We start from the raw sequence: 23,131 nt of genomic DNA on the forward strand, positions 1-23,131 counted from the left end.
GGTAAAGTTGCCTAATTCCGTGATACTCCTAATCCCGTGACACTTTTTTAAAATTGAATGTCAGTTAAAGCTTCGCCGTTCGACCATAGCGCCAGATATCTTTCTCGAAAGATTGCATTTTTCACCTACTTTTGAGACATCGGTGAACTTCCTAGCAACATACCCAATCCCGTGACATTCAGTGAATGTTATGTTTTATTTAACGACGCTCGCAACTGCAGAGGTTATATCAGCACTTAAATGCCATCGACCTGGCCCGGGATCGAACCCGCAACCTTGGGCATAGAAGGCCAGCGCTATACCAACTCGCCAACCAGGTCGACGACATTCAGTGAAAGAAACGTATCACGGAATTAGGGGTATCACGGAATTAGGCAACTTCACCTACACATTTTCTACATGTAAGGCATAGTCAATGATAACTAACAATAACTGTTCTTTAGCGTCGATTGATTGTTTCGCCTGTGTTGTAACAAAACACAACTCTTTGTGGTTGTTGGACATTTCGGGTTAAAAAAGGCGACTTTGTTAAATGAAAATACTTAAATTCACGCACGGTGAGTACATTTAATTCGCGCATGGAAGTGACAGACGCAATCCTAGCGAGTGGGCTGTTATGCTAACTAGTTAAGCAATCGTTCGCTACAAAGCTTCAGGCAAGACACGCCTTAAGGTAAATTATATGGCTGTAATCGTTCTGCATCTACCTCAGCTAAGAGGATATGCTTCAGGCCAGTAACATGAATATGTAAAAATGTACCCTACTTTCAGTAGTAGGTAACCAAAGAATTGACAGCCGTAGAAGAGGTAAGTTCCAGGCAGGTGATGATGTCTTCTGATGAAGATTGGGCTCTGGAGTACTACCTCATTGTGAGAAAAAAATTAAAATTCTTATTTTGTTTTCGCTGGCCCGACGAGTTTTAATTGCTTTCGCGTTGCGACAGTTATTCAATGTATGGATTTCCATTCTGATGTAAGAAGTTCGACATTTTGATTTTTTATAACCACCTCTGCACGACTAAATATCACGAGTCGTGATTGGTTCCAAAATATGTACGCTACAGTGCATCTAATGTAAGATCGATCTTAACATATTACTTCTCGCACATGTTCGACTAACCGTACTCCAACTTACGTTACAGTTTATTGCTTTCAAAATATTTTTTCGCATTTATACGACTGTGTTCGCGATATGGAAAACTACATCCAAATAATTGACACCACACATTAAACAATATATCTCGGCTATTTATACATTTTTTACAAAATGCCAATTTATTGCACACACAATGTTAATCGACGCCATATTTCGTTTGTCAACAATACAGATCACTTTTATGGACAATTTAACATTGTATGATGCACTGTCGCATATTATTTTAAGAAAGAATAAGGTTACGCCATGTCTTTGCTATAAATTGTGAAATATGAGTTCGTAGGCGTGTACCTAAGAGAACATGAAAAGTTTTTATTCACCTCCGCAATGAGTACTCCTATCATCGTTTACATCATAGTCGGTTCTTCTTTTGGATAGACTACGCGTATTTAATAGCTATATACTTTTAGTATTAATAGTAGAAGGAGAGGGGAAGGTATTTAGAAACAGAGGACATGCGCAGAATGCCATCAGAAATTTCACATTTACCAATGTCGAATTTTCGCTAACCTCGCGAGAATCACTATGCGATTGTTTTCTAAAAAATTGTAAAACTGAGCTTTGAGGTCATTTAGACATATGAAAGAACCCGGAACGATAATGCTAAGCTTATATTAAAATTATATTGTAAAATGCAGAAAACGTTAAACGAACGTTTCACAATAAAGTTAGAACTCAAACTAACGAACGGGTGAATACCGCGTTTAAAATGAGTTTAAAATCGACAATGCACAATATTTAATGTCTACACTGCAGAACTATCAAAATAACGTATTCAGTAAGTTTCACAACAAGTTAAATTTCTTATTGTGTCAGCTTCATTTTATTACACGGTCGATAGTAAGCGGTAGGTTTGTCTGTAATAAAGATAGCATTGTTATAATTCGAATGTGCCGCTGCACCAAGCGCAAGGATTATGTTGAAGGAGGGGTAGGAGGACTATGCTTTATGACGATGTAGACTTTGTTAGTCTGACAGTGAAAAATTAGAGATCGGAAAACGATTATGGATAAAAATATATTCAAATCTAAATATGTAATTTTTTTTTTCAAAAGTTCAAGGGGGGGAGTTCAAAACCCGTAACCCCCCCTTGCGTACGCCTCTGCTGTAACCTAACCTAACCTAACCTAATCTAACGTAACCTAACCTAACATAATCTATTGTTCTCGCATTCACCCTTGTCAGAATAGTCCGTATACTTGAAGTAAAATATCGTACCTTAGAATTATAAAGAATGCTTATCGTCTGCAATGGATAAACCGTAAGTTAAATTTACTTGATTACATATTAAATTATTTAATTTATGTGTCTGTTGAGTGATAATCGAAGACTAATAACACCAATGTCAATCGCAACGTGATAGGGAAACTTTTTTTTGTGAAAGTACAGTATGTTGCATCTTCCTGACACTCGATTTATTTGTCTAAATTTGTAAATTTTATGAATAATTTTTATTACTATTATTTTTGCTATTATTATTATTATTATTATTATTATTATTATTATTATTATTATTATTATTATTATTATTATTATTTAGCCTAGTGGCAGATTAGTCTCCAGTACCGATGATCGAAAATGTGTGTACACATTGGGTTACGCTTGGTTCCTTTTTATCAAGAGCTGCAGTCATGCTTTTGATGTTTCTTTATTGTTCATTGTTTGCAGTTTATTATAGGAATTCATTATGAAAAGATGTACCGGTATTAGAGATAATATTATAATTTATTAATATCATTACTGTTTGTATATTATTATAATCTACATTATTTTTAAATAGGACGTATTATTTAAAAAAAATTAGCCCTAGCCTCAAGATTGTCACAATGGAGAATCTAATTAATATATATATATATATATATATATATCTTTTTCGTAATGTAAATAAAAAATCCACTTACAACAAATGCAAATACCTCACACGGCGTTCTAAATATAGAAAAGTGTATTATCGAAACTTCCGTTCAACACATCGTGCGCCAACGCGATTATCTAGCAGCTAGGTAGTTCTGGAAATAATATCGTGAATGTTGTTGGGATAGCCTACCTACTGATGGCAATCTGTTGTGTAGGCTACATATTGTAGAACAATAATCGCGGTTAGAAAGACTGTAGTGTGTCACTAGTATTACTAAATTACTATATTCTAGCTCTAGCTCGTTCGTTATGTCACAGAGTAACAGTTTTTGAATTACAAATTTAATATTACAGCTCTCTCATTTTTTATGTATGCCAAGATGTTCCTAGTTCTAACTGTATGAAGAGTCTTGACAGTTCACGAGTTTTCTTTATCTTAATAAAATGTAAACATGATTTAGTGGTTCACTCGTATGTTTCCACTTTGTAATTAGTTAAAATAATATAATTTATAGGGTTTTGATGTTAATCGAAATATCTTGCTACGCTTACAACTCGTGAGACAATATACCGTCAGAGAGCAGCACTGTACACGGGAAGGAGTAATGCAGTTGATTGTTTTCATGCTTCACAGATGGCGGGACAGTGCTGATTGCCGGGCAGCAGCAACAGTTCCTGTTCCTGGAGACTATCGTCGAAGAGACGTCCGATGATCTTCGAAGCGAATCCGACAGGTCGGGACCAGCCGGCTGGCCTGACAGCGACTCCGACACTGCCAGTGTTATCCACGTGCCCAATAGCCTCGGTATGTGACGTCAGTAGTGGTATTTTAAACCGTTAGTCAAACGGGAGAAAATGCATGTTACCGGAATCTGTTGTGGCCATGTGATGGAAATTTTTATTTATATGAAATATGTTGTGCCAAATAAAGTAATGAGAGTCTTTGTTAGCATTTTTTTCGGAGCAGTTACGGTATTTCACTTCCGCAAATATCTTGTAATACAAAAAATAGTTTCTTATTCATCCTGGCCGGCTTCTTTCTGCTCACAGAGATTTGGTCCCTAGTCGCATTTGGTCGGATTTTGTGCGTACTTAAGGATACAGTATGCGGAGTACTGTACAAGAAATGTAATACTGTACTCTTATTGGCTGTTTCGCTTATATACGAATGGAATGTACAGATACGGAAATAAAATTTAGAGCTTCCTAATTGTGTTTCGCTTACAACACACTGCACAACAAGAGCCCCTATAATATATGCTACTTGTGACAGTCGTGTGAAATTGTTGCCTACATACAGGTGGACTCCCATCAAGACTCGCTCCAAATTTTAATTCCGTATCTGTACAAAATCCGTTGAATTTCAACCAACCAGAGTCATCTATCACTGCAATCTTTCCGATTTCATATTGTTATATTTGTCTTGTCGGTGATAATTCACAAATATTATTTCCACAATTCAATGAAGAACTCCATAACAATAAACTCAGAAATAATGAACATAGCTTTCCTCAGCATAAAGTACATCCAGTAAATTTATTTTTGTTCATTGTCACTTCCATGGTGTATATTTAATTAAATTGTTATTTTTTTAAATTTTATAGTGTTTATAATAACAATGAATATTTCCATTATTCCGTTATTGGATGTCACATATTACGGGGTAACATGAGCACTTAATAAGCATACCAAACGTTTTATGCGTAAAGACAATGAAATGTCCGACTAACCTCAAAACCGGGGCTATTTGGACACTTAATTTTTTTAAGTTTGTGAAAGATATTTTCCAATTTTTATACGAACTATGTAATCTTGTAGGCCAAGTAGGTCCAGTATATATTTTTTAATCGCTCTAATATAAAAGACCCATATTTTACATCGAAAAGTGTGCTAAAATGATGTCCAAATAGGCTTAGCCCCACTTTACGGTAAATGTTATAAATTTATTCTTCTGTACGAGCATGAATTAAGATCTCTTCCCTTGAAGGACAAAATTACTGTACTTCGTTTCATAATGTTTGACAGACGACGTAAATATTGCCGGCAGAGGAGGAGAGAAGTATAAAGTTGCTACTGACCCAATGGCAGTGTCTCATTCCACGTTTTTCTTGAAGTTTGGCAGCCTGAAGCGTTTTACCCCCGCCCAACTTCATGACAAGCGTATAATAAGACCGCCATTGGTTCAATAGCAATTATACTTCCCTCCTCCTCTGGCGGCAATGTTTACATCTCCTGTCAGACATTATGAAACGAAATATAGGCTACATCAACTTTAAGCTTTTTAATCTTTAGATTAGGTTAATTATTATCAGTTATATACTTATTATTCATTTAATAATAGCCTAATATTATAGGACAACTGATTCAATATTATATGCATTGTAAGATTGGAACGAGCTATTAAACTTCATTATCTTATGCTTAAAATATTCGCTGCTAAGATATTAGCGTATTTTTCTTCTACTTATGTGAACAGTTGTTTTCACAAGTTATACTTATGAAACACAAAAACAGGTCCCGCCTTACGAACGAAAACATAACGCGGTTGAGAATTGCCGTGTGTAACATTCAGCCGGACTTTGTTTTCTTTTTAGAAAGATGCACAAATATAATTGAAGGCTAAATTTTTGTTTCAGTCATTAAGTTAATATATTTATCTGTTTGAAAAAGGGGTTTTCTTCTTTTTTAAAGTAATCTTACAAATGAGGTCTGTTTTTTTTTTCTAATCCAATTATTCATGAATTAATATAGAACGATTTGCTTCCTTGCAATAAAGCTATTGAGATTAATGAATATATTGCTTGATTATAAGTATTATATAATGAACCTCTGCGGACCAGCATATTTCGTTCACTATATCCGAGGTTCACTAAAACCGAAGTGTGTGTTTTTATACTATTGACGTTGCTGTACATACAGTATTAATGTTCACTTCGGACAGACCACATTCAATATCAGTAATAATGTTCACCTTACCTTTCAACTTAAACACTTTATGCTTCGACATTCAGATATTCATACAGTAGTTCGAAACTTGAATCTAATCTGACCAAGCCCCCACAGTCTCGGCTGCGCGAAACGAGGAAACCGGGGCAAATTGAACGCTGCGCTTGCCGCCATATTGTTGGAGAGCAGACAAATAATAGCAGTGCGTAAATCACGCACTTTAACGCTGTGATGATCTAAAATTGACATATTATGGCCATTTTCGACGTTTAACGTAAAATTAAGACGAAATAAACATATTCAAAGTTTCATTGATATGTGTTAGAACATTAAAGAAAAGAAAATACGTATGCAGCAATTTATAGAAAACATACTGATACATCCATAAATAGGCCTACACAATACACATTATAGATTGTATAATTTTACGATAATCAGCAAATTGTTAGGTTTCAGAGAATCTAAAATTATATTAACATATTAACTCTTAGATCACAAGACATAAATATATGCACCTTGATTACACAAGTTCTTGTTATAATCAAATTCCTAAGTGAAATAAATATGCGATTATCAGTATAGACTTGTTAAGTTTTAGAGAATCAAAAATAAATTATATTACCGGTACTTTTAGACCACAGGACGTAAGTAACCACGCAAAATATAATGTGTGAAGGTAGCCAAATTACATTGAATTCATTCTTCAATTAATAAAGGGAATGCTATCAATTATAAAAAGTATCGGTACCTAATACATTGCAAACAATAGGTAACGTGAAGACCTAAAAACTAAACAATCACTTTATGCAAGATAAAAAAACCACATACTTTTTATGTGTGGATTTTTTACATATTGTATTTTTATTTTAAATAAATAAAATAGATATATTATCATTGCTTGCGGAGTGATGGTACATAATTTTTATGCACATATGCAATATCAATAAGATGCCATTCCTTGCTTTTGTTAATAAAATATATCCGGCAAAATGTAAAAGAGTTATTTATAGGTGAACTCTGAATCATAAATTCACAAAGGAGGCTTAGCTATTATAGCTATTTATTTATTATCTGTATATTTATTTATCCATATATGGATCTTGAATGAAAGTTTATTATCTTGCAGATAAATTCATTTACATAATAAAAACAAAAAATTATCTTTCCACTAAGGTTTTAACATCTGATGTGTAAGTCTAAATAATTCACTCAGTGGGATTTCTCTACAGTCTGATACACCTGTACTAACAATTAAGTATTCTTTATTGTCGTAAACTACTGATTGATTTTTAATGATATTGATATTGTAACAACAGAGATAATATTATATCGTACCTTTTGCAAATAGCTTGGAAAATTAAACAGGGATAGTATTATCGCCGCGCTCTCATGGTTAACATTCGGCAGGTCTTTGAGCGGCCTCATGCGTTCGGCAGGTCTTTGAAATTTAATTGTATTATTGTTTTCAATTTCTTGTGTCGCCGCTCCAATCACTCGCCTCAATTTCAATAATGCAACCAATAAGCTGCTTCAATTATTATTAAATGACACTTACTTGTCTAATCCACGTAGACTAAACCCGAGGTTGCAATGTCTTGTGCTGAGGACGAACATTAAGGTATGTGATTAAAAATTATTATTAAAGAGTTATTATTAAGAGTTAAGAAAGCCAACGTACTCGTATATGAAATAATAATAATAATAATAATAATAATAATAATAATAATAATAATAATAATAATAGCCTTTAACAATATAACAAACTAGTGCTTATTCTTATCGAGAAAGTAGACGTGACAACGTGACGCTTAGAGTGAAACCTAGAGAGCAACAATCGGTCAGCAAAATTATTTTTTTAAATCACACCGCATGTTATTGTATGATGCCGACATGTTAAGCATGAGTCCGCGGCGATAATATATCATCTTTCAAAATTATATTGCCATTACTTTCACACTATTCACTAAAAACACCCGAGACCAAACAAAGGACAAGTATGACAATCGTGTTTACCGCTCTATTTCTACCAGTAGCATGGCGGCGTAAACATGCGCAGACTGGTTTCAATTTTGGACAGCACACCAGCGCTCTGTGTGAGTCTAGTATACTATTATAACGTCTTTGAATCTGACCATGTAGGTAGTAGGCACTGACCGATTTCGCACCTCTTCCCACTAGAGGTATGTTTACTGTGTACTCGGTCCCGTAATTTCCCCGGGTTCACTTTTACAAAGCTGCGGGAGGAAGGGTTGAGGACCATTATACTGCAATCCTTCTTGTATTTACCCTTTGGTCATCACTCTATTCCCTTTTACAAAAGAAAACACTTTCTCTTCCTATTCTTCGAATAACTCTTTTAAACAAGTCAGAACTAATCCTTCCTTTATCCCTCACTGCGTACACTATTCTCTTTAACATGTTTCAAGCTGTCCAGGAAGCTGAACAAATCCTTTGTCTTTCAATGCGCATAACGAGTAGATGATTTGAGATTTTGTTCTGAACATATTCTTGGAAGTTTATAAGAGGAAGGGTTTCCTAAATTACCATTTTGGCCATTTTAAAATTACATTTTCTTGGTGTAGTTCTAGTTTTAGGATCACTATAACCGAAGTGAGGGTTCACTATAAACGGAAATATTAATGTACTTCATAATGTATGCGGATCGGGACCAACGATTTAGGTTCACTGTAGCCGAATATTCACTATAACCGAGTTCACTATATGCAGAGTTGACTGTTATAGCACATTCTACCTGGAGATAGGCAGGAAATAAGCTAGGGAATGTTCAGTTCAGCATGTACACGAACCATCACTGGTTGTAGCTTTCATGCCAAGTACTTCTCCCTCGTCTCCGTACTTCTTAGGCTGTTTCTCATGTGTAATCTAATCACAGCCGTTCGCGTTTTGATCACCGCTGCTGAATTTGTGTTTTACCACGCTATGAGACAGGTTCAGTTCCTCGTAATTATTATGTTCCTGCAATTCTTCTGTTTATATTTAACAACTTTGTAGATTCTTTGTAAGAATATTTCTTTCCATAATGGAAAGCAACAAGTTGTTGTTGATCGAACAAAGCATTTTCTCTTTTCACGCCCCATTTCACTGTCCGTCGCTAAGAACGCCTGTGTGGAGGGAGGGTAACTAAGGCGTAATACGCTCTCCCTGCTACATTCTGCTAATGAATATATGTACTAATTGAAAATATTTGGTACAAACAAGCGAGCGATTATTAAAGTGGAGGTGTATTTTTATAATTTTATAACAAAATGAAATTCGGTCGAGACAACACTTTTAGGCATTTTATATCTTAGAGAAATAAGTCGTATAGATACTTTGTTCCTCTATGTCTGAAACATTTATACGTTTTAAAATATTCAAATTTATTAACGAGGAACAAAATAGTCAAAATCTAGTAATGTGTATATGTGTATGTGTATATGTGTATATATATATGTATATGTGTATATATATATGTATATGTGTATATATATATATGTATATGTGTATATATATATATGTATATGTGTATATATATATATATATATATATATATATATATATATATATATATATATTGCTGTCACACTCAACAGTGTTACAACTATAACTGCAAATTAATTCTGACAAGACAGAATATCTAGTAGTTTCTCGGAACCCACGTTCTTTCAATCACCTGTACATTGAAAGAGTTGGTAAGTTAATCTTAAATGCGTAGGGGCAAAAATAAATTCGACTAAAAATGTAAAAGAAGTTGGCGTTAGAATTCAGAATGGCAATCGATGTCGTTATTGTTATTTAGTCAACTGTCCGAAGATAGATATGAAGCTCATAAGTGACACCAATAAGGCGTCATTTATAACACAACTAAGCCAAGAGATAATGGAGTAGGGTGGCTAATTTCTTTCCCCTTGCTTTATTAAACTTGTATACAAGTCCCTGATGTTTCTGCCCTGTTTTATATAATGCTTTCAGAAACATGGACAAAAGAAGCAACAGAAACTGAAAATTTTTGCATGTAAAATTTTTAGAAAACTATTTGATACAGTACCGGTATTTGAGCGAGTCAGTTCAGACCGGAAAATATTAATAAACGATGGAGTTTATTGCCTTTACAGGGAATGAAATGGAATTTGAGAGGGGGCACGATGAATCAAGCCACCGGCGTGGCTCAGTCGGTTAAGGCGCTTGCCTGCCAGTCTGAAGTTGCGCTCGGGCGCGGGTTCTATCCCCACTTGGGCTGATTACCTGGTTGGGTTTTTCCGAGATTTTCTCCAACTGTAAGATAAATGCCAGGTAATCTGTGACGAATCCTCGGCCTCATCTCGCCAAATACAAACTCGATATCACCAATCTCATCGACGCTAAATAACCTCGTAGTTGATACAGCGTCGTTAAATAACCAACTAAAAAACGACGAATCAACATTGCTTCCTCATTTGTGAATGACATTTTTCAAATAGCAAAGCCACAGTGAAACGACGTGATATGGACGAATAAACAAAATTCACTGTTACTATGCAAAATAAAAGAGAGTGGGAAGTAACTTGGTTTCAAGACCTACAGTTTTACATGTGCCTACTACCGGTACAGTACGTACAAAACAACGTGCAGCATTTCTCAGAAGATACCATTTTCGTTATTTTGTGAGTAAAAAATTAAAGTTAGAAAAAAAGTTTCAGTAGAAGTTGTTTCTTTTTAAAAGTAGTTTCCAATGACAGCTTCAGTGATTTATGTTTTCATTTGAAATTTCGAAGTTGACCATAGATACTCCTACTTCCGGTTTGTTACGGGAAATGGTACTGCCACCAGTCGATTCTTCACATAGGTTTCGGTTATCAATTTTTTTTATGAACACAAGTATCATATAGTTTTCGAGAAATAGGCTGATACGGGTGGTCTGAGACACCCGGTATATATATATTTGGTGGGGCCTTTAGATTGATGCTGATTTTTTTTTACAAAGAACAAAGTTTTCTCATAAAATGTAATTTCGCTCTTATTTCGCAGGAACATACATTTCGCATTTTATCGAGGATTGGAAAACTACAATAGGCCTAATATAAATTACTTAACTTCCTTTTAAACATAATATTATTTATTTTGATAGCATTTTCGCACATTCTGCTTTTATAGTGGTTATCATCTTCATTCATGAGCTTCATTCCTAGTTTTCTGCTCAAAAGCAGATCCTTCACTGCAAACCCAGCATTATCCAATGTTATCTATCTTTCACCTTTCTCTTAGTTTCCGCATACGATCCATATATCTTAATGTTGTCTATCATCTGAAATCTTCTTCTGCCCCGAACTTTTCTCCCGTTCACCATTCCTTCCAGTGAACCGTTCTCTGGGTAGCTTCTTCTCAGTCAGTGACCAACCAATTCCTGTACATCTTTCTGATCACCATCATTCTTTCTTCACCCACTCTTTTAACACAGCTTCATTTCTTATTCTATCTGTCAATTTCAGTCTGTCCATTCTTTTCCACATCCACATTTCAAATGCTTCTATTCGTTTCTCTTCACTTCGTCGTAATGTCTATGTTTCTGCCACGCTTCACACAAAACACTTTACTAGTCTCTTCTTTAGTTCCTTCTCCAGAGGTTCGCAGATGATGCTCTTCTTTCTATTAAAAGCTTCTCTTCCCATTGCTATCCTCCATTTAACTTCCTGGCAGCAGCTACTGCTCTGAATGTTTGTATTACATATAGGTCACATATACCGTATTTTTTTTTTCTGAAAATTGAGTAACTGTTCATTTGTTACTACGTCAATGAAAGTCAAATAGGCTATAAGGCTGGCATATACGCGATTACCTGCGGACGCACCTTTGAATTCCGTTATGTAATTCAGAAAGTGTAGGCTAACATTGATGGCAAGCAATGAACGGAACATGATCCGCATGGAGTAACACACGGTGAGTGACGAATTGGAGATATGAGGCAGAATGATGGAAGCATTTTTATACATCATTTGCCATTTGCGGAAGATACTAAGATTAATCATGCAAAACATCAGTTTCTGATTTAATTATATTCATGGTCTCGCTTTTCCGTTTCACAAGGGAATTGAAAATAAATCATCACGGGTAGATATTGTGAAGAAAAGGCTTAAATGCCATTGCGTATTGAGTCTGCTTTCAAAAGTACGCAGCTCAAAATCTGACTTTTGTCGGCTGTTTATCAGCGGCCATAGTCAGTGTTACCAGACTAGCAACACTAAAATCCACCCACGTAACAACCAAATTCCACACAATTTCACACATGACTAGAATACATTTTGTGCGATTTAATCATGTAGAATATATGAGCTGTTCCATCTCAAATCGACCGAAATATAGAGAAAATTGACCTTACAATTTCTAAATACAATTAAAACTTTTTTTTTGTACTTAGAGAACTGTGATACAATGCTTTGTGCAAAGTTTGAGGCATCAGAACTTCATAGTGTTTAAATTAAAAATATTTAAATTTATCGTATTTTTATAAAATTAACAACTTTAAACTGTTGTAGCTCCGAAACCCTTTCACCCAATGATCAAAATCATGGTTTATTTTGATGCTGAGAAATTAAAGTTTATATTGACATATAAACAGATTTTCTTACTTTTTATGGAAATGGAGAAATTTAGATTTTTCCTCATTAAGACGTCTTTGGCTAGGAAAAAATATTTTAAAAATATATAGTTAGATTCCGCATTGAAAGTACAAATAAACACATATTTTTTACTGATGGTATGTTGATAAGAAAGTATTGAATATATCAAATAAATAAAATAAATAGTACGCTCGTGAACTAACCAGCTGACTGTGAGACGGGAGCTAGCCGAGACAAGCAAGGCCAGGAGACAAACACGTGATGTGTCGTCTAGCAGTCATGGCTGTGCTAGCTTTATCACAGGTTTTCATAAACACAGGAGTAAAATGACGCCCAACGCTCGCTTATCTTCAGCTCTCGGCCAGTGCGTGCGGTACTGCGCCGTTCAAGTCTAGGCGTGTGAAAATCTATTTAATACCCTCGAAACTTATTGCCGTACCACTAAGCAAACAATGCCGAATCCCTCTTAATAATGCAAAGTATTTTCTCTATTTTTTTACATTTTTACAAATGGCCAAAAAGCCTAAAAGCAAGTAAAATCAGATTATCTGTCTCTCTGTGTACAATAAAAATAAGGATTACTTCTTAACATAACCTACCAAATGTCAGCTTCAGAATAATCCCTCGTTCAGTGTTCTGCAGTAAATGGTTCCAGAGATCTGAGCGCTGAAAGAAGCTGGTTTTTATAAAATACGCTAAATTTGTCGCGCAATAATACGATAGTATGTTTTTTGAAAATGCACTCCCCTCAGCACCTTGTATAAATAGGGAAAAAATTAGAGTATAAAAATGCGAGGTTTTTTACTGATCGATTTCGTATGGAATAGCCCATATACAGTAGATATGTTAATTAATGTACTGTACTGACAGCGTTCTGCATCCAACTATGGTTTAGTATCCCTCTATCGCAACAGTACTTTCAGACATAGGCCTATCTTCCATTGTCTAAAGGTTGTTTATATTACAGTGTTTAAACTTATGCATAGGCCTATATATTATTTATCCATTTATTCACATTTAGTACCATTTGTTTAAATAGGCTACGGTGTACAGGATCTTTCATAAGTAACGAATCGATCGAAAAATTAACTATTTTGGTTAATTTTTTGAAATGATGTTCATCCTCTCGAGAAAGAACCCTTCCCGGTGCCGTACAGTCGATTTGGAAACAAGCACCCCCTTCCCTCGCCGCCAGAGCTATTAAACGAAAGAATGATTAGTGTTTTAAACCTTTATTAAAGCACATAAATGTAAAAAAAAAAAGTTTCAGTTGTTGACAAATTATGGTGTACAATTTTCAAAATGCTTTTCGTTCTGCTGAATGCACAAACTTAAGCGACGTATCAACTCTTCATGGACTGTGGTGAGCATGTCAGTCATAACCATTTATATCGTGTGTTCAATTCGTTCAGCTAATCAGGAATGGTGCGTGTCTTAGTCGAATAGACACGAACCTTAATGAATTCCCAGAAAAAGTCCAGGGGAGTGAAATCAGGTGATCGCGGAGGCCAACGAATTGGGCCTGTGCGACCGATCCACCTGCCTGGAAACATTTCGTCTACGGAATAAACGCTTAATTTGAGCGACAGTGTGTCCAAGTTCAAACCAGGCAGCAATTTTTCTATTCTGCAATAACGTTAAGCGGCTGCGTGGCATTTTTTCATTCCAGTCTACCACAACAATGTGTGTAGTCATGGCCGTGAGCCATTATCCTTGGCGTATAGAAGGTCATGCTTCAGGTTATTTTAAGTCCTTGGCGTATAGAAGGCTATGCTCCAGATCATTTTAAGTTGACATCAAATGCACATTACACATGGATAAGTAGCTTCCTCTGGCAGCGGGGGGCAGGGGGTGTTTGTTTCCAAATCGACTTTACTGCACCGGGAAGGGTTCTTTTTCGCGAGGATGAACATCATTTCAAAAAAATTATCCAAAATAGTTGATTTTTCAATAGACTCTTTACTTACGAAAGACTCTGTATATTAAGCAATTTAAGTTTAGGGAATAGAAAATAGGCCTACATTTGTTACGGGTCGTACATGAAGCAGATTAGAGAGACAAAGAAAACCAGACAAGTGACTGAGCTTATTGTTACTTTCTCATCTACCCTTCCAACATGACCCATAGTGATAAAAATTTGTTCTCCAAGCCTACACCATCCTCTTAAAGTTCATTGTCAAGCAGCTGTTAGAGTTCATGAGCGGTATCCAGTGTTTCCTTGTCACCCAGAACTTTGAAAGCCTTGGAGAAAGTCTATAAAGAAAGGGCCAAAAACCTTCAAACAGAGCGACAAAATCCAAGCTGCCCTTACAGATTAAGCGCGGTTTAGATAACATATCCACGGCTACTCTAGTCAACTGTACCGGTATTTTTAAGTGCACATTTATGTTTAAATAACTCAACGATTTAGTAGGCCTAGCTGTGAGAATTTCACACAAAATCCACACAGCCAATCATTCCACACATTTTGGCAACACTGGTCATAGTACAGCGCTGCGTTGGATTGATTGTATTCCAGATTTTGTTGTACGCACAATGGTGATGGGTAAGTTGACTATGTTTAGGCCACCTGCATGGCCTGGAGGATAGCGATCGGGACTCATGCCGTGAGGCTGCGTTCGAATTCTGTTGTTAGCTTGTGAACTGCATGCAAATACATACTATATAGATACTAAAAACCATCGCTTTCTCTCTCAGACTTGGCACCTAGTAAAGTTTATTTCCTGTTCCCCTCCGTGGAAGAGCAGTTTCGTGATGTAGGTTCTCAACACAGGAAGTTATCACAGCTGCAATGACTTCTGACGATTCCGAAAGAAACTTTTTTTTCCTCCAGGACTGTTTCTACAAATTACAGCAATGGTGACAGAAACGCATCTTAGGTGGGGGAGTTGACGTCGAATACAAGTAGAAGATGTCAGAACTATGTCATCGATGTTGTCAGCAGATGTAGTTGACGAAATACATGGTCCTCCATACGTGACGCTTCCTTCTTAACGGGGGAAATATTAACAACTTAAGAAGTGACTGGGGATTTGAGGAAATCCCTACGATTGCGTGTAACGCCTATAGAGGAATTAGAATAAATAAATAAAATTTGCTGTTACATTTAAGCGTGTCTAATGAATGGGATGAAATAAGCTATGACAGACAGACAGGTGGTATAGCGATGGTGGTGGTATAGCGATAGTGGTGATATAGTAGTGGTAGTGGTATAGTGGTATTAGTAGTGGTGTAAGTAGTAGTGCGTTAAAACGAAATATACAGGTATTAAAGAGGACAAGTAAAGAAGTGCTTTTGAGCTACAGACAATACAATTAACAGTTAAACGATTTACCGGTACCGTATACAGGGTGTAGGCTAAGGGGTATAAGTGCAGTTCTTTTCACAGTCGTCGGGGACGGTCTACAGCAACGATGTCAGACAGGGACTAAACGGAGCGGAGCGCTCCACTAGATTGGTTGTGCGCTCCGGTGTTTCCACAGACATAAGCAAGTTCAAGCTCCGATCTAGCTCCACAACCGGTATTGGAGCTTACAAGTCTGACACTACTGGTCTACAGGATCAAAAAATGTCCATATAACATAGGGTCAAAACTTCATAGTTTTCCCAGAAAAAAATATTTCTTCTCTTATTTTATTTGCGTTATACTGCTTATATGGTTAGTAAAATTTACGAAAACAATTACATCAGTAGGTATATCTAGCAAAGAGTTAATATTAGTTTAAATACAATTTGTGTGTTCTGTTACGTTTTCGTGAAATTAAATAAAATTGCATGCTTAAATGTATTAATATTCTGTTCAGTAGGAAGTACTCTGCACAGACAGCTGTACATGTCAGCTGAGTTCAAGCTCCCTGTCCATAGATCTACTGCCGAGCGGATGACATTTCGGTACCAGATATTCGATAAACAACTTTGACATTCACAGTTTAGGAATATCATATGTTATTAATTTATGGAGAAAGGCTTCGTAATTCAAGTGAGGCAAGAAGATTTACCGTCAGCGTTTTCCGCAATGAAAGTTACTTAATCGACGAACTTTTGTAGCGGTTTTTCAACGATTATTAGAAATTAGGAGTCTCTTACCTTGTTTCGAAAATCACATAAACAGAAATTTCTTTAAAAATGGTACTACTTTATGGGAGCGGGGAAGATTAAAATGTTGCATTTAAAGAAAGTTCGTATGATTTTGTGCAGTAAACATTATTGTTTATTTTTAGACGTACAATAAAAAAAATGGACCAATATTGCCAATATTGTTAAATAAAATGGAAATTTACGATAAAGTTCTATTAATGAGATTGAAAATTTTTTTTGTTCGTTTTATGAAACGGCTGTCCGCCCCTGCATTAGAACAGAGCATCTGTTTTGTACCGGTATGTTTGTATCTACTAGAGCTGTAGACTACTGTGTACTTGTAAACTCCCTCCTCCCCATCGAGTAACGTTGCCAAACGCCTAATATTGTAAACTTTAATAATTAGTTACATATTGCAATTAGAAAAAAAATTACGAGGACATTTTTTCTTCCTTATGACATGAACAATCATGTAAGTAATGGCTCTTATACCCCTTATACTCTGTATAAGCACATGAAAATACCTCCTCGTAAATTTTTTTTTTCTATTTGTATGTAAGTAACGCCAAGCTTGTATTAACATTCTTAGTTACGAATGTATTATGCACGCGTCTGTTTTATGTCCATGTCAAAGTTTGGCTGAATAATTTTTTTTTTTTAAGATATAGCACACCCCAATGGATTATAACAAACTCTTCAAAGTAGGTTATGTATATAGAATGTCTAAAAACGTAAGCGGCATAACTTCAGGAATGTGTTACTCATATGTAAACAATGGTGGTTGTTCAGAGACTTAAGTCCCATCTCGGAATAGCTGGGTGTTCGTGTACTCTGTGTTCACTCGCGTGCGTTTGTTTTTATTTAAATGTCATTTTATTCTCAATACAGCCGATGTAAAACGTATATATCATTCAAGGAGGGTACTTTATAACTTTATTGTGTATTAGTGTTTAAAACACATGGGTTTATAGTCATTCATAATGCGAGTTCGAATCCACTTCATTTGGAAGAAATTTGTATGTACCTTTTAAATACTTATTACTGATTTTAATTAATTATGGTTTCATAATTGGGAAAGTGTAGTAGGTAAACTCGATAATTTTACATCAAGAACTCCAGTTAGAAAACTGAAACTGCAATCGCCCCCCCCCAAAATCATCACATAAGTCTAGACAAAAATAAACATTTAATAGTAAATGAATAGTCTTTTTCCCAAAAGTTAATGATATTATATTGATAGTGGTTCCTTAAACCTTCCACTGCAACAAAAGGACATGCAGTCGTGGTCGACGAAAAAATGTTAATTCAAACACGGAAGGCAAATACATCTATTGTATACCAATGGTAAAAAGTAGGCTATGACTTCTAAGTCGTAATGCCGGAGTTCAAATCCCGATTACTTGCAAGAAATTTGTATATTGTTTTCTTTCTATCGGGATCATTTTACTTCAATAACACTGGTCTACAGTGAATTTGCTTCTGAACAAATCAAGTGTACCAACCCTAATTTGAGTGTGCTGATTACAGATCTGAAGTCCGTTTTTCCTATCACAGCACAATTTTAAAATAATAATATTTTTTATATTTAATATTTACATTTTTAATACATTCAGATCCATTTTATTTATTTTATTGTGATTTTGCTACTTAACGAAAAGAAGTGTACCAACCCTACTTTGAGTGTGCTGATTATAGGTCTGAAGTCCGTTTTTTCTGTCACGTCATCATCAGCGCTACAATCCATCAAGAGTCCTGGCTGTCCCAAGAAGTCTTCACCACTCCTCTGTTTTTTTGCTCTGCCAGTCCAGTTACGCATTCCAATACTTTAAGAATCTTTATCTAGTCGTCCTTCCATCTAGCTCTCGGTCTTTCTCTAGTCTTCTGTCCTCCTGGATTATATAAAAAAGGCCCTTTTTAACTGGTCGTGAGTCTTCCATTCTTGCCAAATGTCCAGCCCATCTCTAACGATCAGTTTTTTTATTGTAATGATGTTTGGCTCCTTATATACAGTTCAGTATTGTATCGTATTTTCCATTCATTGTTTATTTGCACTGGTCCAAAAATTGCCTTAGTATTTTCCTCTCGAAGATACTTTATCTATATATTGTTATTAAGGGTCCAAGTTTCCCAGGCATAGATAAGCACTGGTCTAATCAAAGCTTTGTATTTTATGATATTACTGTTAATAGTTCATAGTTTAGATTTAATGTGTCTTATGTAGAGATAGGATTTATATGTAGTAAGAATTAAGAATGACGCAGAGTATAGTTGAGTCGATGTGATGCCGGCTAAGAAGGTCTTAAGCCTGGTTGACAAGACTCGAAATGCAAGAAAAGTCACAAGGACTAGACAATGCAACTTTTAAACCCCCCGCTGTTTTGTAAGTGGTGTTTAAGAGGATTAAAGACCCTTAGCGCTAACTAATGGAAGAACTGAATGACAAGAATGGCAAGCATAAGGAGTGGGGGGCATGGCTTGCATGTTTATAAACTATACCGACTAAAAATACTAGCTTTTACTACATATGAATCCTAGCCCTAAGTTATGAGGTTATGATAACATCTATTTGCACAGAATATTCTTTTCTTAATTTCAAGACTTACGTTATTTCCTTAATGAATCAAGGTATGTAAAACTACTCACACACTGAAGACATAATGTCCAAAATGAATATGATCAGATGGATTGTTTATTCTTTTTGGATTAGCTATCATGTAGTCTATTTAGTTTTCCCCTCATTAATTTGTAGTCCCATTTTCTTCGCCGATTTCTCCAGAGAGGTGAAGGCTTCACTCAGCGCCTTTGTAGATCTGGCAATGATATCTATGTCATCCGCATATTTTCTATCACGTCACAATTTTAAAATAATAACATTTTTAATTTTTAACACAAGGTGCTCGTTGACGCAAAGAAGATATTTCTTCCACCCCTTCACATTAAACTTGGCCTCATGAAAAGCTTTGTGCGGGCTCTGAATTATGATGATAAAGGCTTTAAGTATCTGAAGGAGAAGTTTGCCAGAGTAAAACGTCATGCAGAATTGAAGGCAGGAATTCTCATTGGGTCAGAGATCCGACAGCTGATGTGTGACACTACGTTCAGGTCAAAACTGATTGCTCTTGAACTCGAAGCTCGGGACAAATTTATACTAGTGTCAACTAGGTTTTTAGGAAATTATCGAGCTGATAATTATGCTGAGCTATTATATACCATGCTTAGAGCATTTCAGAATCTAAGTTGTCGCATGTTTTTAAAAATGCACTTTCTTCATTCACACCTTCACTTTTTCCCCATGAAATCTCGGCGCTGTAAGTGACTAACATGGTGAGAGGCTTCACCAGGACATGGAATCCAGGTACCAGGGCCAATATGGTCCGAGCATGATAGGTGATTTCTGCTGCTTCCTACAGCGATAAACCACATGCCAACATAAGCGAAAAAGCAAAGGTCTCGAGCACTTTTAAGAGTTTTTAGTGCTTATACACTTAAAATATGTAGTATCTTCTTATGAATGTATTTGAAATAATATAATATAACAATTTCAAAAAATATATAAACGAAGCTCAAATAAATTTATATCTCTGAATTTACGGTACAGGTATATACTGAATAGTAAGATTTATAATGAATTCTACTCAAAAACCTGACGTGCTATGATAAATATGATTACAGATCTGGAATCAGCGCATCAATTTCAGTATAAAACACTTGAAATTTCCTCAGTAGCAGACAAAAAGGCTTTTGTAGACCAGTAGCTTTAGCTCATAATCGGATAGTTAACATGGTTGGTTGTATCCAGGTCTTATCATGTGATCAGTATATGCGCGCGCAACAATACAAAATATGAAATGAATAATTTTTAGTAACATATCTTAATTTATACTAGATATAAATTCATTTCGTTAAAATATATATAATAAATAACATATAAATCTAAAACATGGGAAGAAAGAACAAAAGCAATTATTGTTCTGAAAATTCCCTGCCTTAGAAATTCGACGTTGACCTAACCGTTGTTTGTTATTCTATGAGGTTATCAATCAGTAGGCTAGTGTATAAGTGGTAAATTGCATGGTTAGTTCTGTTTGCGTCATGAATTTGAGTCTCGAATAATGTAAAGTAATTCATATACGCGTTTTTATATTTTTACTTGCTTTCATTTGATATTTTGAAACAAGGACGTTTCTATAAAATTAATATAATGTTTAAATATTTCTGTTTTACAGTATGCGAGCAGTATTACAGAGTTGAAAATTTAAATTTAAATAAAACCAATAAGACTGTATAGGCCCTACTAATATATAAAGAAATATCTTGAAATTTTAAACATAGATACATAGAGGGATTCGATCTCCAGCCTTTGAAACGAGAAGGAAGAGCTCTACCGCTAAGCCATAAAGGATTCGAAGGGAATATCGTCGTTGATTTTATGAAACCTCGTATATGACATAGAGTATAATTTTTCCAGCATAAAGAAATATGTAATTAAATATCAATAGGCCTTTAAGAATATTAGATAATTCTGTACAAAACGTTGGTGAATATGATGGACATCAATGGCATAATCGGGAACCAGTGTAGGCCTATTAATAGTTAATTCATTTCTTTTTCCTCTTGAAAAATTATGCTCTGTTCTGTCACATAGGAGGTTTTATAAAATCAACGATGATATGTCGTTTCGTGACATACAAAAACGTTGTGCGACTTGTTACGCATTTCCTCTGTATGCATCGTGCGTTTAACCGAACGACGGACAAATTCACGCTACAGGAGATCGACCATTTTCCGTGTCATACGGTGTACAAAGGTTCGGAAATGCGTGTCGTCATGGGGAAATAATTTTCTGATGAAATTGCAACTGGTGTAAGAGACTGGTGCCTACCAAATATAGTGTTGAATTTGGGGAGCTACACTTGGTAGCGAAATCCGGTTCAACGAACCAGCTATAGGCCTAACTTCTGGGGAGGGGCGGCAGATCATCAAGCTGACCACACAATACCTCCGTATTGGTTGGATGATCGTGCACCTCTACGGAGGCATGTGGACGTGAAATCATTAGTGACTGGTCGGCCTTGTAAAATATATAAATATAATAAAGACTGTTCCAGTGCAGTAGCGCACTGAGATGACATAGAACTCTAATAAAAAGGTTGAGGTAGAGACCCTTCAATTTGTCATCATTGTGGAAGAGAGAATTAAATTCCGCAAGATTTTCTTCTGAACGCTCTTCATCCCTTAGAAGAGAGGCTACAAATTAGAGAGGATAGTAATGACGGCTATATCTGAATGTTTTGTTTCTTTACCTGAATAAACCTCGCTCTTTTATGACAAACTGTATTATTCGATTTTAAGGACATTCTGCGTTTACAATCGACGGTTGCTGTTTTATTATTATTATTATTATTATTATTATTATTATTATTATTATTATTATTATCATCATCATCATCATCATCATCATCATCATCATTGTCCCGCGTCGTGGCGTCGTGGTCTAAGGCATCCTGCCTAGGACTCGCATTACGGAATGCACGCTGGTTCGAGTCCTCATGAGGGAAGACATTTTCTCATGAAATTTCGGCCAGTGTATGGGATCGGTGCTCACCCAGCATCGTGATGCACTTGGGGAACTACGATAGGTAGCGAAATCTGGTTGCAAAAGCCAGCTATAACGGCTGGGAGGGGGATCATCGTGCTAACCACACGATACCTCCATTCTGGTTGGATGATCGTCCACCTCTGCTTCGACATGTGGGCGTGAGGCCAGCACCCGGGTGGTGGGTCTAGGCCCTTCACAGGCTGTAGCGTCACGGATTATTATTATTATTATTATTATTATTATTATTATTATTATTATTATTATTATTATTATCATCATCATCATCATCATCATTGAAACTAACACCGTAATTTGAAATATAAAAAATGAAAATAAATAATAACGGTATTAGAGATGAATGGGAGGAGGATCGAACGCTTTACCTGTTATCACAATGTATTGTAGTATCTATTAATTAACTGAACTGAAGTGCAAGAACTGTTTCAATATTTTCTTTTAAGTCGGAGGATCTCTTTTTTAAACTTTTAATTCGCTTCGAAGGCTATTTTTTTTTTCGTTGTTGGTAACTCTAGAGCATCCATTAGATGCTTTATGGTTGTGGTAACATATGGAGTTATTTGTCAACGATGTGACACATATTAACCCGGCACACTCACAATCACACTCACATTCATACAAATTTCAGGACTCTAGACACCCAGGGAAAAATTCATCGAGAGCCAAGACCGGGAATCGAACCCGGGATCTCCCGATCTGAAAGCCAGCATACTGACCAACAGACCACGGAGGCAGTCGAGAATATTTTTTATGTTAAATCCAATTTATACGTTATTTATGGGCAACTGTTAAAAAGTAATTACTTGACGGCATAATTGTAACAAGTTAATTTTAATATGTAGATACCTCTAAAAGGAGTAGGAGATAGTCTAGTGCAGTGGT

General features: G+C 35.8%; 1 protein-coding gene across 1 annotated transcript in view; it reads left to right on the forward strand.

Moving 5' to 3' along the window:
• LOC138710641 (uncharacterized) overlaps positions 1–23,131 on the forward strand; it is a 560,146-nt gene that overhangs the window by 169,251 nt on the left and 367,764 nt on the right. Inside the window, exon 2 of the mRNA XM_069841677.1 lies at positions 3,648–3,818. Within this exon, the coding sequence (XP_069697778.1) occupies positions 3,648–3,818 (171 nt within the window). The remainder of the gene's footprint in view (positions 1–3,647; positions 3,819–23,131) is intronic.

The sequence above is a fragment of the Periplaneta americana genome, chromosome 12 (assembly GCF_040183065.1).
Source record: "Periplaneta americana isolate PAMFEO1 chromosome 12, P.americana_PAMFEO1_priV1, whole genome shotgun sequence".
Classification (NCBI taxonomy): Eukaryota; Metazoa; Arthropoda; class Insecta; order Blattodea; family Blattidae; genus Periplaneta; species Periplaneta americana.